General features: G+C 39.7%; 1 protein-coding gene across 6 annotated transcripts in view; it reads left to right on the top strand.

Moving 5' to 3' along the window:
- Positions 1-19,368, top strand: part of Yeats2 (YEATS domain containing 2) — an 88,465-nt gene that overhangs the window by 34,465 nt on the left and 34,632 nt on the right. For 4 of the 6 annotated variants that reach the window (XM_087186816.1, XM_087186811.1, XM_087186813.1 and 1 more), the window contains exons 8-13: positions 3,295-3,406; positions 10,259-10,307; positions 13,260-13,436; positions 14,674-14,913; positions 16,717-16,875; positions 18,637-18,740. In XM_087186816.1, coding sequence (XP_087042942.1) covers positions 3,295-3,406; positions 10,259-10,307; positions 13,260-13,436; positions 14,674-14,913; positions 16,717-16,875; positions 18,637-18,740 — 841 coding nt within the window. Of the gene's footprint in view, positions 1-3,294; positions 3,407-10,258; positions 10,308-13,255; positions 13,437-14,673; positions 14,914-16,716; positions 16,876-18,636; positions 18,741-19,368 lie in introns of all 6 variants that reach the window. The other 2 variants (XM_087186814.1, XM_087186815.1) reach the window with 2 other exon arrangements.

The following is a 19,368-nucleotide window of genomic DNA, read 5'->3' as shown; positions in this document are numbered from 1 at the left end:
AATACTCCAGATATGGTGTGGCCATTATAAAGTAGGATAGAACTATTAACATGTGACCTAGGTTTAATTATAACTCTATGTTCTTTACAGGACTCCAAAGCTGTTTCCTGTGTTGAATGTCAAAATTAAATTGATGAATAGGAGAGGGCTGTTGCTGCTGCCTTGAAACGTGGCGTTAATCTCACTTTTGGATCAGAGTGCAAATGTTTTTCTCACGCCCTTTGAATCTTCTTACCACGTTATCTGATGAACAGGGGTAGATTCTGCATAAAAGCATCTTTTACATACGTGGTTTAGTTGTCATGACCACCCTTAGCCAAGTTCCTAAAAGCTGTGGTTGCAAATTTTGCTTTTAGGCACAAGATAGTCACTGAATATGTGCTAGATTCAGGGGTTGATGCTGGGATTGCAAAGATGAAGAACACAAGGGCCTGGGCCTTTGAGAAGTTTAATGGAGTCCTCTTGGCCTTGCATGTGAGGTTAGAGTGGCCTAGGTCCCCAGGTAATATCCTGTGACACTTGTTGGAATATGTGTGTCTGTTCGCATTTAGCTCAAATGTAGGAACTCTCTAGAGCAGCACTGTCCAATAAAAATGTGTTCTGATCCACATGTGTAATTTTAAATTTTCGAAGAATCAGAAAGTAAAAACTAATTACTTAGTGTAGCAGACATCCCTGTCCAGTACTAGAGGGCTATGAGTGGCACCTGCTTCTTGCTTTCCATAATTCTGCTATATTGTTTTATATCAGGAGTCAGACCAAAGCTCTACATGACTCAAATGGGCATGTCAGTTGGCAGACTGGGCGAGTATAGCCCATCCCCCAATGGCTACCATGGAAACCCAGGCCCTGGCCTGAAGTGGCAGGGATCTGCAGAGTTATGTACAGCTGAGGTCAGTGTGACCCCAATTAAAATCCTTTCCCCTGATTTATGGCTTCTCACTGACCCGATGGGTTGCCTGCTAAATGCACCTGGTCCCAAGCAAGATAAGCATTGTGCTTACTCCCTGACAGCCCTGCCTGGCACCATCATCCAGGTGTTTGGCAATATTTCACTAGATGCCTTCAAAGTATACATGGCTCCCTACTCCTTCCCATGATTGTATTGGATAAATACTGGATGCGCTTGGGGGCCTTTGTGTTTGCTGCCTAAAGCAATACTAATCAGGTCCCAAGACTGCTTCACTCTAACTAGTTTCCTGTCTTTATTCTTTAATTCACCTTGCACTATAGTGGCTCATAGGAGGCCAGGACCCACTGCAGAGGTTCTGGCAATGTCCCCTTCCCCATCCCTATAAGTTAGTATCATAATGCAGTTTTAAGCTGCCTTGCTAGACATCAAGTAGACATGCTGTGTCCTGCACCAGTTGGGCAGTAGCAGGCTACACTGTACATAGGAAGGAGGGAGGTCTGTGTAGTAAGATCTGCTGTCACTGGGACCTGGGCTGGCCCAGTGTTGAAAACATGGCACCTGCAGCCTATTGCTTGAGTTTGAATCCTGGTTGTCCACTTATTCAATTGGAAAGTTCGTTATGCCAATTCACTGCATCTCAAAAGGTACAGTTCAGTGTGGTTGTAAGGATTAGGTAAGTTAATAGATCCATAGACCTTCAATCAGTGTTTGGGTCAAGGAGACACTGTGAGTGCTGCTCAGAGATGTTTATCCTGGAAAAGCTTAGTTTAGTATTTTAGTTCTCTTGAAGGTCTTTCATGTGGAGAAATAATTTATTTTTTGTGATTCTAAATGTCATATCAAGAATTGTCATGCAGGAGGTAGAGGAAGTGTTTTTATAACAGCTATTCCCAAATCAGTAAGTGGTGAATTCAGGTCACTGCAAGTCATCTCGAAAGACTGGTTGGCCATTTTAATCAATGAGTTGAAGAGGAAGTTGTATTCCATTCTCTATTTCTCTTTTTTTTTAAGCTCTGGGTTCTTGTGATTTTTTGCTTCTTGGTCATTGATACATTTCATTTTCTGTGAGGAATCTAGAAATACAGAATTCTGTTCAGGGCAGGCAGAACTTTTTTGTGTTCAATAACATCGTTTGGTTTACAGAATTGCTTCTCTGTTGGTAGATTTCTTTCTGCTTCCAAAAATACGGTTATGGAGAAATTTCCTGTTAAAAAAGCATTGTTCCCGTTTCCTTACTTTGTGCTATTTGTTTGTGTCCTTCCTGGCTGCAGTCCTTCCTGTCTGTTCACTGAAAGTTAGCCATTGAGCCATATTATGAAGTGAGTTTAGACTATCCTTTTACCTTCACTGGAATTTAAGTGACCAGACTTGCCACCTATAGAATTTCCATTAATTACTCTTTATTCCACCATGCCTGTAGGCCCCCTGTGTTTTTGGCAATGGATCCCTTTTCAGATTCTTCCTGGTCTACCTTCTCATTGACCCCAAGCCTGAATTTCTACTGTCATCAGCTGGCTTCTTCCATCCTGGTTTGCTTTGCTTTCTTTTCTCTCTAGCTTGTAACACAGTGTTGCTTTCTTCGCTTTCTAGGCTGCTGTCATAGTGAGGATTTTCATGTCTTGGGCTTTTCTTGTAGCTCCTGGTTCTGTGCTTTTTAACTCAGATCTGTTAACTTTTCTCAGGTTGTGCTCTTGAACTCTGCCCTTACTGAAATCATATGTCTTTAGTTTTAAATTTCTAAACTTTTTATTATGGAAAATTTCACCCACATACAAACATAATGTGTATATTGATCCTTCATATACCCATCACAACTAGTAATATTGCCAATCTTGTCCCATTAATTTCTCTTTACAACTAAGAATTCTTTAGTCCAGTTATCTTTCTCATACATTCTCTTCTACTTACTGAAATCATAGCCACTATATGGGGAAGATCATATTGTGAACATAATGATCTTTATTTTAAGCCCTTTAGCAGACAGTTTCAAGTAACTTGTCACTTTCCAATTGAGCATTTTGATGATTTATCTGTCTTTGCATCGGGGGTAGGAACATAGACCTCACGTTGCCTCTGCCCGTCAGGTGTCAGTCAAGAGTTTTGGCTCTGTAGTTTGATGTTCATCAGTCATCTTAGCTCCCTTGTATATGGAAATGACAGCTATAAGCATTCAGTAATTGGGAGTTTAATATAGTTTTGAGTTGGATTTTTCTTTTATAATTTAGCATTTTAGCAAAATTCAGCATGTTGATTTAGTGTCATATAAGGAAACCTAAGTGATTTTTTAGGACATGCATTTCTTATCTATTATAAGAATACTTTTTATCTCTGGGATGAGAGCACAAACATGAGTGAATGTATAAACATCTGCTTTTCCCTAGAGAGCCTCCTTTTCACCTGACCAGAAGAGGCTGGGGTGAGTTTCCTGTGAGAGTTCAAGTGCACTTTAAGGACAGCCAGAACAAGCGGATAGACATCATACATAACCTGAAGGTATTGTAACAACGTTGCTCCCTGGAAATGAAGTGTCACTTAACCAGCTATTTTTAAATGGCAGCCTTGGGCCTTCTGAGGGGAGTGGCGGAGGACAGTAGAAGAAGATCCACTTTGAGCATGTTATACTTTAGTGCTATGTGCTCTTAAGGTTGGGGAGGCAGTTACTTTAGAGGATAGCGCTCTAAAGATGAGCAAACTGTTCAGATTATCAGACTTGAATTTTTTTTTAATCACGCATCACCACATAAAGCTGTTGTGTGGACTAAGTTGCTAACATCTTCATATTTTAATCTATTTTTCTGTAAAATTAATAAGCATTGCCTACTTATAAAGATTAAGAGAAGTGAATATGTTTTGGCAGTTATAAAGTTCATACAAGGTTGCAGTATATTGTATTTGTTCAATGAGAAATCCTTCACTGTTATTATATCCACATGGTTTATTGTACAGTCATTTCAAATTAAATTTTGTGAGGAGTTTTCTCTACATGGGGAAAGCAGAGTATAAACTGTATATGGGGTCAAGTATGATTTTTTTAAGGTAAAAAAACAAGAAATAATACTAACATGTTTGAGGTAATGACATTGTGGGCAGTTGCCCCTGCCTGTTTTCTGGGTTTTGTTTTTAATTTTTGCAGTTTAATATAATAAGCATTTAACTCTTTTTTTTTTTTAAAAAAAGCATTTAACTCTTTATAATTGGAAGACAGATAAATTTTATTTATTTATTTATTTATTTATTTTTTGGGTACCGGGGTTGAACTTGGGACCTTGAGCTTTTAAGGCAGGCGCTGGAACCGCTGAGCTAAATCCCCGGCCCAGATAGATAAATTTTAAATAGTCCCCTAGACACTCTTTATAGTATACAGATTATATCATTTGTACATTGTTATGGTGTATACCTAGATGGACCCCTAAAGCCTCATTTGATCATAGGTGGAACATTTGGAAGGTAATTGGAATATAGGGGTCTTACAGCTGGCTTGATGGTACAAGGTGGGGCCTGATTAGAAAAGCAGGTCATTGTGGGCATGACATGGAAGGTTATCACTCCCTTCCTGGGAGTCTCTTGAGTCTGCTTCCTGGCCACCGTGACATGGGCAGCTTCTCCTCTGCCATGCCCCTCTGTCATTCTGTCCCGCCTTGGCATCAGCTAATCATGGACTATAAACATAAACCAGAATAAACCTTTCCTCCTCTAAGTTGTGGGTGTTGGGTATTGTATTCCAGTGACAAAGAAAGTAACTAAGACAGATCTTGGTACCAGAAGTGAGATTGTCACTGTGACTCTACTTGACCATCTGGTTTAGAAGTCTGGAACTGACTTTCCGGAGGAGTTTGGAAATGTTTGGAGATGCTGACTGAGAATCAGCTGTAGAATGCTATAAGCCAAACTTGATAGGAGATTCTGGTTGGAGCTCAGAAGACCAAAATGCTGATTGCAGTGCAGACAGTGAAGACTAGGCTCAGGAGGTTTCAGTTGGGATCAAGGACTCTAGGCTATGTGTTATTTTCTGATAGAAAATTTGTCTATGGGCCAGGGATGCAGCTCAGGGTACCTTGCCTGCCCAACAAGTGCAAAGTCCTGAGTTCAATCCCTGGTACCAAAAAAAATTTTTACTTGTGCCCTGACAGTAAACTGAGATTAGGAGAAATAGACTAATTAAACTGGTGGTGGAAATTTCAAGGCTGTCTGGTGTTCAGGCTGTAGCATGGATACTTCTTGCTGCTTTTATCCATGTATATACTGATAGTCAGGAGAAAAAAGCCTATTTGAAAAGTGTTCAGGGCCAGGGATTTTGCTCAGTGGTTTTGCCACCTGCTGTGCAAGTGCAAGGACCCAAGTTCGATCCCCGGTACCAAAAAAAAAAAAAAAAAATGTGAAGTGTTCAACTTCCCAAGAAGGAAAGGCAGGCAAAATTGGAGTAGAGGAGAGCTTCCTTGTTGAAAAGATTAGCATTAAAGAGGAGTCAGGTACTTCACAAGGGGACAGTAGGAAAGATGTGTTGAGGGCATGTGAGGAACCAGCAAGGCCCTACCCTTCAGGCAGGGTCAAAATTGTGAAAGTGAAGCACTTGGTTTTGAGAAGAGAACCCCAAGCCTCTGTACTTGAGAAAGGCTGCCTAGGGGATTTGTTCCCCAAATTCAGTTCACAGTGCTCAGCCATCCAGGCACTCAGAGCCCTCTACAGCAATGATTCAAGCAGGCTTGGCTACTGCTTGAGCTGGTGCCAGATCTTAGTGCCATCCATGTGATGCTGTTTTTACAGGCATGCAGATGCTGTTTTTTATAGGAATGTTGAGTCAGGGAAACTCTCTCCCAGATTTCAGCAGAAGACCTGGAAAGCCAGGCAGTATGCCCCTGTGAGGGCAATGTATGAAGCTGTGAGAGTGAAGTCAAAAGTGTGGTGGAGGGGCCGGGGATTTAGCTCAGTGGTTCTGCCGCCTGCCTGGCAAATGCATGGTTCCGAGTTCGATCCCTGATACCGAAAAAAAAAAAAGAGTGGTGGAGAGGTCACCAATGAGCAGGATCTAAAGAAAGCCGTAAGGAGTGAGCAGAACCTACCCAAGAGAGAAGCCACAAGAGTTGCATCTACCTGCAGTGCTATAGAGGCAGAGCCACTCGCTTGAACCCTTTGGAATTCACATCTTGCCACACCTTGCCCCAGGTGCTGGACATGGAACTATGGGATTTAATGTTTGCCCTGCCGGATTTCCATCCCATTGGTTTCTATCACTCTGTTCCTTTTTTTTAGGAATGGGAATGTTTATCCTGTGCCATTGTTTATTAGAAATGAGTGTTTACTTCCTTTTGATTTTTTTTTTTTTTTTGGTACCAGGGATCGAACTCCGGTCCTTGCGCTTGCGCAGCAGGCGGCGAAACCACTGAGCTAAATCCCCAGCCTACTTCCTTTTGATTTTTATAGGGACTCACAGCTAAGTTTGCTTTGAGACTCAGAGGAGGCTTTGGACTTGGATTTTTCAGCAGTGCTAAAACTGTTAGGACTTTGGCAACTCTTAGAGATGTGCTTAATGCATTTTGCATAAAGAGATGTGCATGAGCTTTTTGGGAGCCAGGGGCAAAATGTTATGGTTTATATCTAGCCGTCTCCCCAAAGCCTCATGTGATCATAGGCCGGACCTTGGAAGGTGATTAGATTATAGGGGCATTGTAGCTGACTTGTTATTAGGAGGTCGGGCCTGGTTGGAAGATCAGGTCACTAGGTGTGGCCTGGAAGGTTGTAACTCCCTTGGGCTCCTCCCTTGAGACTGCTTCCCAGCCACCATGACATGAGCAGCTTCTCCTCTGCCAGGCCCCTCTGCCATACTGCCCTGCCTTGGACCCTGCCAGTCATAGACTGTAAACATGAGCCAAAAATTAACCTCTCCTTTAGGTTGTGGGTTTTGAGTATATTGTCCCAGCAAAGTGGAAAGTGACTAAGACCATAAATTTTCTATATATGTGCTATTCTAATATTACACTTGTCCTACTGATAATACCGTATGCACCCTTACTTTGTGATTTATCACATTGTTCCCGTTAATGGCTTCCAAAAGTGAACTAAATAAAGCCAAGTACATCTGTAGAATTCCTTTTTCATTGCTTTTGTCCTACAGCTGTGCCTCTTTCAACCCTGAGACATGATGAGAATTTCCCTCCTTTAGCAGTAGACAGTCCTGCTTAACTTGATGTTGGTGTGCTTCTCTAGAGATTACTCTAAGACTAGATTGCCTTATGACCTGAGAGAAGAATGGAAATCAATTAAAGAGCATGCAGACACTTGGCTCAGAAGGGCAGAACACTGTTCCTTTCCTCTGAAGATCTGAAATACAGTTTTACTTTCTTTTTATCTTAATCGCTGCACACACCAATTTAAGCTTTGGTGAGCCCAACCTAATCCCTACATAAAGGGAGTTGTTTACATAGTTCTTTATTTGAGTGGTGTTTTAAGTGACAAGTACTTCTTAGCCAGTTTTACTAGGAAATATAACTAACGTTTTGTTGTATATTGACCCCAAGACTTTAAATGCCTGTATCGGCCGAAGGGTCTTTATTTTCATGTGCCTAACATTTTCCCTGTTGTGTCTGTGTTAGTTCTCAGAGCCATCTTTGATTCCTCCTCCTTTGTTCTGAATGTTTGGTTGAAGGCATTATTCTTTCTAAGTAATCTTTCTTACATTCCCACTATTGCTAGTCTGCTGTCCTCTTTTCTCCTGACTTTAGTTTATCTCCTTTCCCTTCAGTCCATTCTGTACTCCATCAGACCAATCTAGCTAAAACAGCAAAACCACTGTTACTATTCTTTCAGAAAACTTAATTGAAATCCCACTATTGAAGTTCAGACTCCCCTGCCTATTCAGAGTTCTTCTTGATTTGACACAGCACACTTCCCTTCCATTGTCTCACAGTGGTTTGCTGCATTAGCATCTTACTCCAGCCATATCTGCCTGTTGATGTCTTGAAAATGCCTTGGCCCTTCTTCCCTGTGTCGTTTTGGTTTTTTGGGTTTTTTTTGATACCAGGGATCGAACTCTGGACCTTGCATTTGCAAGGCAGGTGTCGTCACCACTGAGCTAAATCCCTGGCCCTTCCCTGTGTCTTTTTAAATGCTCTTCCCATCCTTGAATTTTGTTTAAATCCTTTCTATTCTTCACGCTCCTCTGTAACTTCTTGGCTATTTAAGCCCATAGTGATCTCCATACTTTAAAATTTTGTAATATAAAATAATGTGTATTTGACACTATCAAATGTAATGAAATGTAAAGTACTCTCTGTGTTGACAGTTATGTACAATTTACAAGTTCCCAGATTGTGTGAAAATGTGTGACCCTGTAGTCACTGAACCTTTCCTAACTCATCACCATCACAGCACTTTCCATAAACTTTTTAGTAAATAAACTCTAGAAGGTTCTTTTATAATTACCTAAAACTGCTTTTGAAAAAAATCTTGATCTCATTCTCCTATTATTTCATTCTCTGAAATAATACAAGACCGTACTTCAAAAGAATTTTTGTGATATCTTTCATGTCTCTCCTGATTTCCTAATTTCTTTAGGCAAAATCTGTTCCTATAACATTTCTTGTGTGCTCTGTTTTCTCATTCCTCTTGCTATTTTGTTAACAGGTGTGATTTATCAGTGGCTTTCTTCATATCTGGTCAGAAGAGTAAAACATCAGTACAGATTACAGAGAAACTGTTACAGTATTTCTATGTTCTAGAGAATAGGAACATGGATGTAATCTAAAACTGCTCATATCTTTTTTACGGTCGTACTCCTGGCTAAGGTTTAAATATGAAAAATCCAAATCTCTTCCATGGAAATACTGTTAATCATGCTGTGTTGCTTTTTATAATCTCTGAGCATACAGTCTCATTTCTGATTGATTGAGCTGCCCTTTCAGGAACTCAGACAGACTTGACATCTACTCCTTACAGGCCTTTAAAACTGTGAATTTGCCAATCTACCCAGGCTTCATCAGTTTTTCCTTCTATCTTTCCTTTCCTTTCTACCCAACTTAATCATGCTTTTTTTAATCAGTCTTCATGTGCATTTTTTTTTGTAAATTTTTTTGGTTGTTTTGAGGTAGGGTCTCACTATGTAGTTCAGGCTGCCCTCAGCCTCCCAAGGGCTGGGATCATAGGCATTCGCCACCACGCCCCCAGCATGTATGCAGTTTTATATTGATAAGCTATCACAAATTCTTTTTTTAGTGGTAGGATATAAATTGAAGCACAGTAGCCTTTTTCCATGTAATTATAAACTCCTTTTTGTTTATATTACTAGTATTTCCTGTTTATACTACTTTCCTCAAAGAAACTTTCATGACACTAATGTATTTGAAGTAAGTAGCATTGCCTATACTACCTACATTTTCATTTATGTTTTTCAGTAGTGCTTAGTAACTATACCTAAGTTTATATGTATGTTGTCAAATCCAATTGTGTATTTTTAAAAATTTTTATTTTTGGTACTGGGGATTGAACTTGGGACCTCAGGCTTGCAAGGCAGGCGGCAGAACCACTGAGCCAAATTCCTGGCCCCCAATTGTGTATTTTTATAGCCTGTCATTTTTGAGGGGTTTTTTTTTTTGTTTTTTGTTTTTTTGTTTTTGGTAGCGGGGATTGAACTCAGGACCTTGCGCTTGTGCGGCAAGCGCCAGAACCACTGAGCTAAATCCCCAGCCCTAGCTTGTCATTTAAAATAGCTTTTCAGGTTTTTTTTTTTTGTTTTAGTTTTGTGAGACAGGGTCTTGCAGTGTAGTTCAGGCTGGTCTTGAACTCACTGTGTAGCTCGGGTTGGCCTCAAAATCTTGGGAATCCTCCTACCTCAGCCTCCCAAGTGCTGGGATTACAGATGTGTGCTACCAGGTCTAGCTCTGTACAGAATTTTGTAAATTCACCTTTGTGGTTCCGTAATACTTCACAAAATGATGATCCATTGTTTACTTAAGTGTTCCTCTTTGCTGGACATTTATATTTATATTTACTGGTATAAATAATGCTGTAGTAATCACCTTTTTGTGTAAAATTTCCTTTTTTAGATAGTCCTTAGGTCTACAGAAGTATAGAATTTATAAAAATATAATAGCTATATGTCTATAGTTTTTATTTTATTTAATTTCCCCTGAAAGTTGAGGATTTTTATTGAAGTAATAAATTTATAATTTATATCATGATAAAGTAGATCCTGTGTGGTTAAAAAAAAAAAGACTTGTGCTTGCTTTGCCTGCACATATACTAAAAAAAAAAAAAAGGACTTGTGGTGAAAGGAGTTTGAGATAAGATTGTGTCCTAAGGTTTGTAACTAAGCACAGTGAGATCTGACCCTCTCCCCTCTGTCTCCCGTAGCTGGATAGGACCTACACTGGCTTGCAGACGCTTGGCGCAGAGACGGTAGGTATTTCTCCTTTGGGCAGGTTAAAGTTGGTCTGCATTGGCAGGGGGTGAGTGTTCAGTTGATCTTTTCAGTTGTAGTTAAAAAACATAATAAAATATATCATCTTAACCATTTTTCAGTATGGTTCAGTGCCATTAAGTGCATTCATATTGTTATGAACCATCAGCATAGTCTATATCTTGAATTGTTTTTATCTTGCAAAACTGAAAAGCCACACCTACTAAACAGTTCCCATTCTTCCCTCTCCCTTGGGTCCGGAAACCATTGTACTGCTTTCTGTCCTTGTGAATTTGGCTGTTCTAGGTAACTTATATAAATGGAATCATATAATAATAGTTTTTGTGATTACTTTATTGTATTTAGCGTAATCTCAAGATTCATCCATATTGTATGTGAGAATTTCCTTCCTTTTTTTTATTTTGTGAAACAAAAGTTCATAATAAGAGAATAACAATAGTTATTACATTGTGTATGATTATCTTTGTACTAGTTACTCTGAGTACAGAGCATAAACCAAAAAGATTCTTATCCCCAAAAAAGATAATGACCCAACTTTCTTTTGAACATACTAAGATAAACTAGTAGTATAAATGAAACTAATTAGCATATGTATTGAAATATCTTTAAAATGATGGAATTTATATTTGGGGAAGTATTTGAACTTATTTATCTCCTGTTTTGCCGTGTGTGTGTGTGTGTGTGTGTGTGTGTGTGTGTGTGTGTGTGTGTTACATGTTTCTCATATAAGAGAAACTATGTGATATTGGAGCCTTTGTTTCTGACTTATTTCATTTAATATTATGTTCGCAAGTTGCATTCATTCACCTATGAATGCCTCAAGTTTATCTTTATAGTTTGTAAATACTGTATCTTCCTTATCCATTCATCTGTTAATGGACATACATGCTGTTTCCAAGACTAGCTATTATAAATTGTGCTGCTATAAACATAGGTATATATGTATCCCTCTAAAAGGATGAACTCTTTCAGGAAGCTGTCTAGAAGGGGGATAACTGGGTCAAATGGAATTCCTATTTTTAGTTTTTTGCGGAATCTCCACACTGATCGCCATAGTATTTATACTAGCTTATATCTCACCAACAATTTAGTAGAGTCCCTTTTTCCCCATATACTCACCAGCATTTGTTGTTATTAGACTTTTTGATGGTAACCATTCTTTCTGGGGTAAGATAGTATCTTGTAGTTTTAATTTACATTTCTCTGGTGGCCAGTGATGATTAGCATTTTTAAAATGTATTTAAAAATTTATATGTCTTCTGAGAAGTGTCTTTTCATTTTGGTTCCACTTTTTTTGATTGGATCTTTTTTGGGGAGGGTCTAGGTTTTGGGTTTTTTTTTTTAGTTTTTTATATATTCTTTTTTTTTTTTTTGGTACCGGGTATTGAACTTGAGACCTTGGGCTTGCAAGGTAGGTGCTGGAACCACTAAGCTAAATCCCCGGCCCTTTTTTTTATATATTCTTGATGTTAGTCCTCTGTCCATGGAATAGCTGGCAAAAACAATTTTCCCATTCTGTAGACTATCTCTTCACTTCGTTAATTCTTTCTTTGCTGTATAGAAGTTTTTAAATTTGGCATGATCCTATTTGTTGATTCTTGGCATTATTTCTTGTGCCATTGGGGTTCTGTTCAGAAAGTCTTTGCCTGTGCCTATGTCTTCAAGAGTTGTACTTGTTTTGTCTTCCAGTGTATTGTTTCTGTTTAAACATGAGACCACCATTTATTAAAGAGACTAACTTTCCTCTAGTGTATGTTTTTGTGTTTTTGGTTTTGGTTTTGGCTTTGTTTTTTTGAAATAAGGTCTCGCTATGTAGCCCAGGCTGGCCTCGAACTTGCATCGATCCTCCTGCCTCAGCCTCCCAAGTGCAGGGATTACAGGCATGTGCCACCACACCTGTCTACGGGCACCAATTTCTTGAAAACACTGTCCTTCCTGTTATTGGATGGCCTTGGCCCCCTTGTGGGAGGTCATTTGGCCGTACATGTGAAGGTTTATTCTGTTCCATTGGTTAGGGGTCTGTCTACCATTTCACACTCTGATTCCTATGGCTTTGTATTAAGTGTTGAAAGCAGGATATGTGAGACCTCCAACTTTACACTCCCTTTTCTCTTTTATATTCATGATATAATATCAGCAATAGATAGCTAGTTAACGCTTACTCTATCTGAAGAAATGAGCTGTGTCCTTATGAGAAGATACTTACTGAACACCTCCGTGCTATGCACTGGTCAGGGTGTTGGGAAGTACAGAGATGAACAAGGTGGCTTCTACCCTCAGAAAGTTACATTCTTGATGGTTTTGAAAATGTGGAGAGTAGGCAGCAAACATAAAAGCAAATAAGAGTGGGCTGTAATGCCATGGCAGAGCGCTTTCTTAGTGTACACAGGCCCTAAGTTTGATCCCAAGCACCACCAATAAAAAAGTAAAGCTGGGGATTTAGCTCAGTGGTGCCGCCGCCTGCCTTGCAAGCACAAGGTCCTGAGTTCAATCCGCGGTACCAAAAAAATAAATAAATAAATGATTTTCAGTTACCAGTAAGTCCTGTGAAGAAGATAGTAGCCAGGGGAGCACAGTTGTTTCTTAAGGTAATTAGAGAAGGGCCCCTGAGAGGGTGACATTTCATTGAGACTCACAAATGAGAAAGGCAGCCACACAAGGATTTAAAGGCATCTGAGATAGATTGCATGTCCACTAAGCCAGGTTGGATTGTGCTCCAGGATTATCCTCAGTTCCTCATCCTGAGCTTAGCTTAAGGTGTGATTAGAAATCATGTTCCAGGGCCGAGGATTTAGCCCATGGTTCTGTCACCGGCCTTGCAAGCGCAAGGACCCGAGTTCAATCCCTGGTACCGAAAAAAAAAAGAAATCATATTCTGGGGTGGGACATTGCTGCTGGACTCACACGCCGATTGTCACCTGATTGTGCAGGTAGTGGATGTCGAACTCCACCGGCACTCTCTCGGAGAAGACTCCGTTTACCATCAGTCCTCTGAGTCAGATGTTTCTGATGCCCCTCCACCTTTACCTTTGACCATTCCAGCCCCAGTGAAGGCTTCTTCACCAATAAAGCAGTCCCTCGAACCAGTTCCTGATGCCTCTGTGGAGAAAGGTAATGTAGCGTTTTGCTTGTGTGGAGTCATTCTCTGGGGGTGTTTTCCTCATTAGCATAGTAGTTTGCCTTCAGCTGCTTCAAGTATATGGAAAATAAATTTTTCATCAATAGGCATGCTGCCTCTACCTCACAGTTCTATTATCACAATAGCAAATTTTGTGCTTTTCTCAGAAACTTCTTTTCCCATAGAGTTCTGCTGACATTTTATAAAATGCAGACATCACTAAAAAGCATTAAGTTTTTTGTTTGTTGTTGTTGTTCAGTAATGAGGATTGAATCAAGGGGTGCCCTACCACTGAGCTATATCCTAGCCCTTTTTTTTGTTTGTTTTGAGACAGGATCTTGAGTTGCCCAGGCTGGCCTTTGAACTTGCAATCTTTCTGCCTCAGCCTCTTGAGTAACTGATACTACAGGCATGTGCCACCACACCCAACTAAAAAAACTCTAGATATTTATCCTTTGCTGGAGATTTTATGGTTCAGTCTCTACTTCTGTGAGCAGGAGAATTGAGTGTTAAATATAATTGTATTGAAAATAATGTTCAACATCAACAAATGTATTTTGGCCACGGCATTTTTTCATTAAATAAGTATATACATGTGTATTTAAATGTTCACATATATAAGCATATAAGATATAAATTGACTCTAAGTGGTGTTAATTTTATCTCAGCATGTACTTTAATGTGATAATAATTTAGTTCTTTTATAGACTCTCATCTTTATTTCTCTATATTGCAGTTGCATCCTCTTTATGACCATTTAATGAGTTAGAATGTCAGTAGATTAAACAAATGGTTTCTGAGTTTTTCTACTCTAGGTTTTTGATTCGTGTATTAAGAACTGAAGAACACAATGAACTTGGGTTATTTTTATACTGTAAATGGTTTATAGTTAATGTTTTCTTTTTTTTTGGTACCGGGGATCAAACTGGGGACCTAACTAGGGACCTTGTGCTTGCAAGGCAGGTGGTGGCACCACTGAGCTAAATCCCCGGCCTAATGTTTTCTAATTTCTTAGAGGCATTTTAACTAAATAGGATTCTAAGCATATTTACTTCCCACCAAAAAAATAAGAAAAGGTAACTGATTATTTTACAACCTGTAATTGGTTTAAATAGGTATTGAAATAATAGTGAATAATATAGTAATATTTTTACTCTTTTCCCATATGGTAAGGTTTTATTATTTCAAAGTAATTGATGACCTATCATATGCTCATTAAATTCCAAACAGGATTCCCAGCCAGCACGGAAGCTGAGAGACACACTACATTTTATTCTTTGCCATCTTCATTGGAAAGAACACCCACTAAAGTGACAGCGTCCCAGAAAGTTACCTTTTGTTCTCATGGCAATTCAGCTTTCCAGCCAATAGCATCAAGCTGCAAAATTGTACCACAAAGTCAGATTCCTAATCCTGAGTCACCTGGAAAATCCTTCCAGCCCATTACCATGAGCTGCAAGATTGTCTCAGGTATGCAGAAGATGTGTGTCACGTTGACTGGAGATTAGAATTGTTGGAGTGAAGTTCTTAGCAATGTTTATCAGAAAGACTTAATCACCATCGATTGGCAAAGCTGTCACAACAAAAACCACAACTCATTCATGTGGAGTTTTTGAGTGGGGTGAAGAAATGAGACCCAAAATGGTCAGACTTTTTAATCTCCTAGAATCAGCAAAGGCCAATTTTTTGCTGGTATATATGGCTGAAACTAAGTTAGGAAATAAGTGTAGGGATTCTTGAGAGGCTTTTTGGCATGGAGTTAAGCTTTAAAAGGTTGGAATTGCTGGGCATGGTGGCACACACCTGTAATTCCAGCACTTGTGAGGCTGAGGCAGGAAGATTTTCACAGTTCGAGGCCAGCCTGGGCTACATAGTTGGTTCAAGGCCAGTCTGAACTACATAGCGAGACCTTGACTCAAAAAATAAAGGTTGGAATTGAAATATTTTTTATTCTCTCTAATGCTTCCTTTTCATTATAGTAAGGTTGTCCTTTGCCTTCGGACAGATTCGTGTTTATGTTAAGTAGACTTAATAGGAACACACTGTGGTTTTGGCTGTACTTTAGAAAAGATGAGTGAGGAGGCAATTGAGAACATCTAGGCAGGGGAATACTTAGTACAGTGCTTAAATGAAGGAGGAAAACAGGAGTTTTTGCTGCTAAAAGTGAACAACAAAGCAGGAACATGGTCCAGATCTTGATAAAAGGCAGAGTGTAATTTTACCTACCAGTTACTGTTTTGGAACTTACTGCTTCAGAGAGGGAATAGGTAAATATAGAAGTGAGTTTGAAGTTCAGAGAAATATGCAGGTGACACATTTGATCAGTAAGGCCATCAAAATGTGTAACCCTAGAGATAACTTGTGAGAATGTGAGTCTTTCTGGATTGTGGCCGTGACATAGTATTAATAGAGACATTTGTCTTGAGTAGATGGATTTCAGTTTTCCTATTTGGAATGCATTGCAAATATCAAAACATCAGTTTGCTAAATCTGAAGTTCACTTACTAATTTTCTCCCTAATTCTAGTTTTTTTGGTTTTTGTGGGGTTTTTTTGGTACCAGGCATTGAACTCGGGTCGTTGGGCTTGCGCAGTAGGCAGTGAAACCACTGAGCTAAATCCCTGGCCCTCTCCCTAATTTTAGTGTCTGCGTATAACTGGTATTACAACCTTAAGAGGTTTTTTTATGCCAGGATACAGCAGTTCCACACTGTTAAGCAAAGCACTACTTTTTAAACTTCACTTTGCATAAGAGGGGATCTTGTTAACATGCAGATGTACACTGAGAAGGCCTGGTTTGGACCTTGGACTCTCCTTCTGATGAGTTTGCAGCGATGCTGCTGCTGGTGATGTTTCACAGATTAGGATGCAGAGTGAAGCACTCACCTCCCTGGCCTCACCTATACCGCTGCTGTTGCTGCTCACTCAGCCTCATTCCATTCCTTCTTCTGACTTGCAGCCTTTGTCTTCAGCTCCCTTCTCTCTCCTCTCTCTCTCTCTCTCTCTCTCTCTCTCTCTCTCTCTCTCTCTCTCTTTCTTTCTTTCGCACTACTGGGGGTTGAACCCAGGGCCTTTCCACTGAGCTGTATCTTCAGTCTTTTTTATTTTGAGACAGGTCTCACTGAGTTGCCCAGGCTGGACTTGAACTTGTGGTCTTCGTGCCTCAGCCTCCCAGAGTGCTGGGATTGCAGGCCTGGGCCGCCACTTGCGACTTGAGCATCTTAGATGAGTTGAATATGTGTGTTTTGTTTCTCTTCTCTCTTTAATTGACAAAGGTTCCCCAATATCAACTCCAAGTCCATCACCATTGCCTCGAACCCCAACTTCCACTCCAGTCCATGTGAAGCAGGGCACTGCCAGCTCTGTTCTGAACAACCCTTATGTTATCATGGATAAGCCCGGGCAGGTTATGGGAGCCTCCACTGCAAGCACAGGTATGTATATGGTCAGGATTTGTGCATTTGAACACTCTTGTTAAAGATGAAATCCTAGTATGACTTAGGAGCATCAAGTAGAATGAAATCTCCATCTGTAAATAAGAATATATAAAAATAACATTAATACTGTTTCTCTGAGGGAAGATGTAGTCTTTGTAAAAGTTATATTTTTAAGAATTAATAGTGAACCATAACTAATTTTCTTTTCATTTAGAAATGAAATTCTTGTTTTGGAGCCTGCAAGTAATGTGATGACTAACATTTGCAAGTTAAGCCTTTGGTGTGATGATAGCTTTGTAGGCCATACACATTTCTCACCAAACAGCATGATACTTACTTTCCCCCAAATAAGATAATCCCATCTAACTGTAGTGCTTTTTTTGGGGGGTTGTTCTTTCACTAATATTATTTTTTTTTATTCCCTTTACTTAACATATATTTAAGCGCATGTTCCCAAGTATAAACTTCCCCAATTAGGAGAAATGAAACAAAATAAAAACAGTGATTATAAGGTAATAATGTTTTGTTTCGTTGTGATGTATTTTTTTCTTGTCTTTTTTGAGACAGGGTCTTGCTATGTAGTTTAGGTTGGCCTAGAACTACATAGCACAGGCTAGTCTCAAACTGGTGGCAATTTCCATACCTCAGCCTCCCGAAGGCTGAGATTATAGGATTGTGCCACCATCCCTGGCTGGAGTTTGTTTTTTGTTTTAATGTATTGGATTTAATATACGTTTATGTACGTTGGGCTTTTCCCAAGTTGTTTTTGTTGTTGTTGCTATTGATGCTTTTTTGAAAAGCTAAGGATTTTACAGTCATAATTCTGGAACGCCTATAGAAAAATACTGCTTTGGGGACTTTGCTAATAGCCTTTGAACATATTTTTGAATTCAGTTGCATGTCTCTTGAGGATGATTAGTTTTAGGAATCATTCACAATCTTTAAAGGCAAGTTGGGGAGATGGAATAGGTGAATGAATACCATTTTAGGTCTTGACTTACTACTGACTATTGATAATGTGACTTTATTTTTATCAGATCCTAAAAGAAGTTGTGCAGATAGGTGTAAAACATTTAACCTGGGCGCCATTTTGGCATAGGATAACCTTCTAGTGAAGCTACTTTGCAGGAGCTGGCATTCACTTGAATGCACACATTCTGGCCCATTTGTAGAACGAGCAAAAAGCATTATGTTATATACCTCTTCTTCTGCAGGGAGTAGAATATATAATGTATACTTTTCCTCAGCTTGTCCTTACTAGCTTCTTACCCTTAATTTTCTAGGGATGAGTCCTCCAGGGTTTTTTTTTTTTTATAGTATTTCAGGGTTGTAAATTTTCAATCCTTAAAAAGGAAAAAGAAAGCCAGGCATGGTGGCTCATGCCTATAATCCCAGCACTGTGGGAGGGTGAGGCAGGAGAATTGCAAGTTTGAGCCCAGCCTGAGCAACTTAGCACAAGACCTTTTTTTTTTTCATACTGGGGATCGAACTCAGGACCTTGTGCTTGCGAGGCAGGTGCTGGAACCACTGAGCTAAATCCCCAGCCCCGAGACCTTTTTTTTAAAAAAAAAAAAAAAAAAAAGAATTGGGGAAGTAGTTTAGTACAAAGGCCTTGTGTTTAATCCCCAGCACTATACATACACACAAAAGAAAAATAAGTAGTGGGATAGAGGGAGAGGTGGTGGAAAGGGCTTAAAACTACATTTTGTAAATCTTACTTTGTTTATACTTAATTTTTATGTCTGCCTTGTTTATTAGGAAGTCCTACAAACAAGCTCTCCACGGCTTCTCAGGTCTCCCAGGGAACAGGCTCCCCTGTTCCTAAAATTCACGGAAGTAGTTTTGTAACATCCACTGTCAAGGTAAGCCTTCCTGTTCCTTGTTGACCTTTCTGGTTTCTGAAGACAGTGTGTGCAGCCTTGGCAAGAGTGTGGGTCGGTGTGGATTTCTTTGAGCAGGCGGGACCCTGAAGATCCTCTGCTGTAGATGCCTCTGCCTGCCCGGCTCTTCTGCTAGCACTTCTCGCAGATGGTCGGCCAGCATGAGTTTGAACACAGTGTGATGGAGAGGTGGCCTTGTTTATGTTTTTGGAAGGGACAGCTTTGTTCAAAACATTTCCCTGGGGCCGGGGATTTAGCTCAATGGTTCCACCACCTGCCTTGCAAGGGCAAGGACCCGAGTTTGATCCCGGGTACCACAAAAGAAAACATTTCCCTATAAAATATTCATCTTACAAAATGTTTCATTTTTCCTCCTTTTCCAAGGACTAAATATATTTTTCCATGTGTTAGCCTTTTAATTACTTGAAAATAATTCTTATCTCCCTATAAGGTTTTTTCGTTTGTCTGTTTTGGTCTCTGTTCTTCAGAGTGAGCAGTCCTGTAAAATTTGGCGCCCCAAATAAGAAAATGCTAAGTATCTGCTCACCATTTGGCAAAGACACCCTCTGCTTTTTGGTATTCGTTGTGGCCACCTTAAATCTGAAGCCCT

Source organism: Heterocephalus glaber, unplaced genomic scaffold (assembly GCF_053883595.1).
Source record: "Heterocephalus glaber isolate CG9 unplaced genomic scaffold, H.glaber_assembly_v1.0 deba00001504, whole genome shotgun sequence".
Lineage (NCBI taxonomy): Eukaryota > Metazoa > Chordata > Mammalia > Rodentia > Bathyergidae > Heterocephalus > Heterocephalus glaber.
This window is presented reverse-complemented; position numbering and strand designations above follow the sequence as displayed.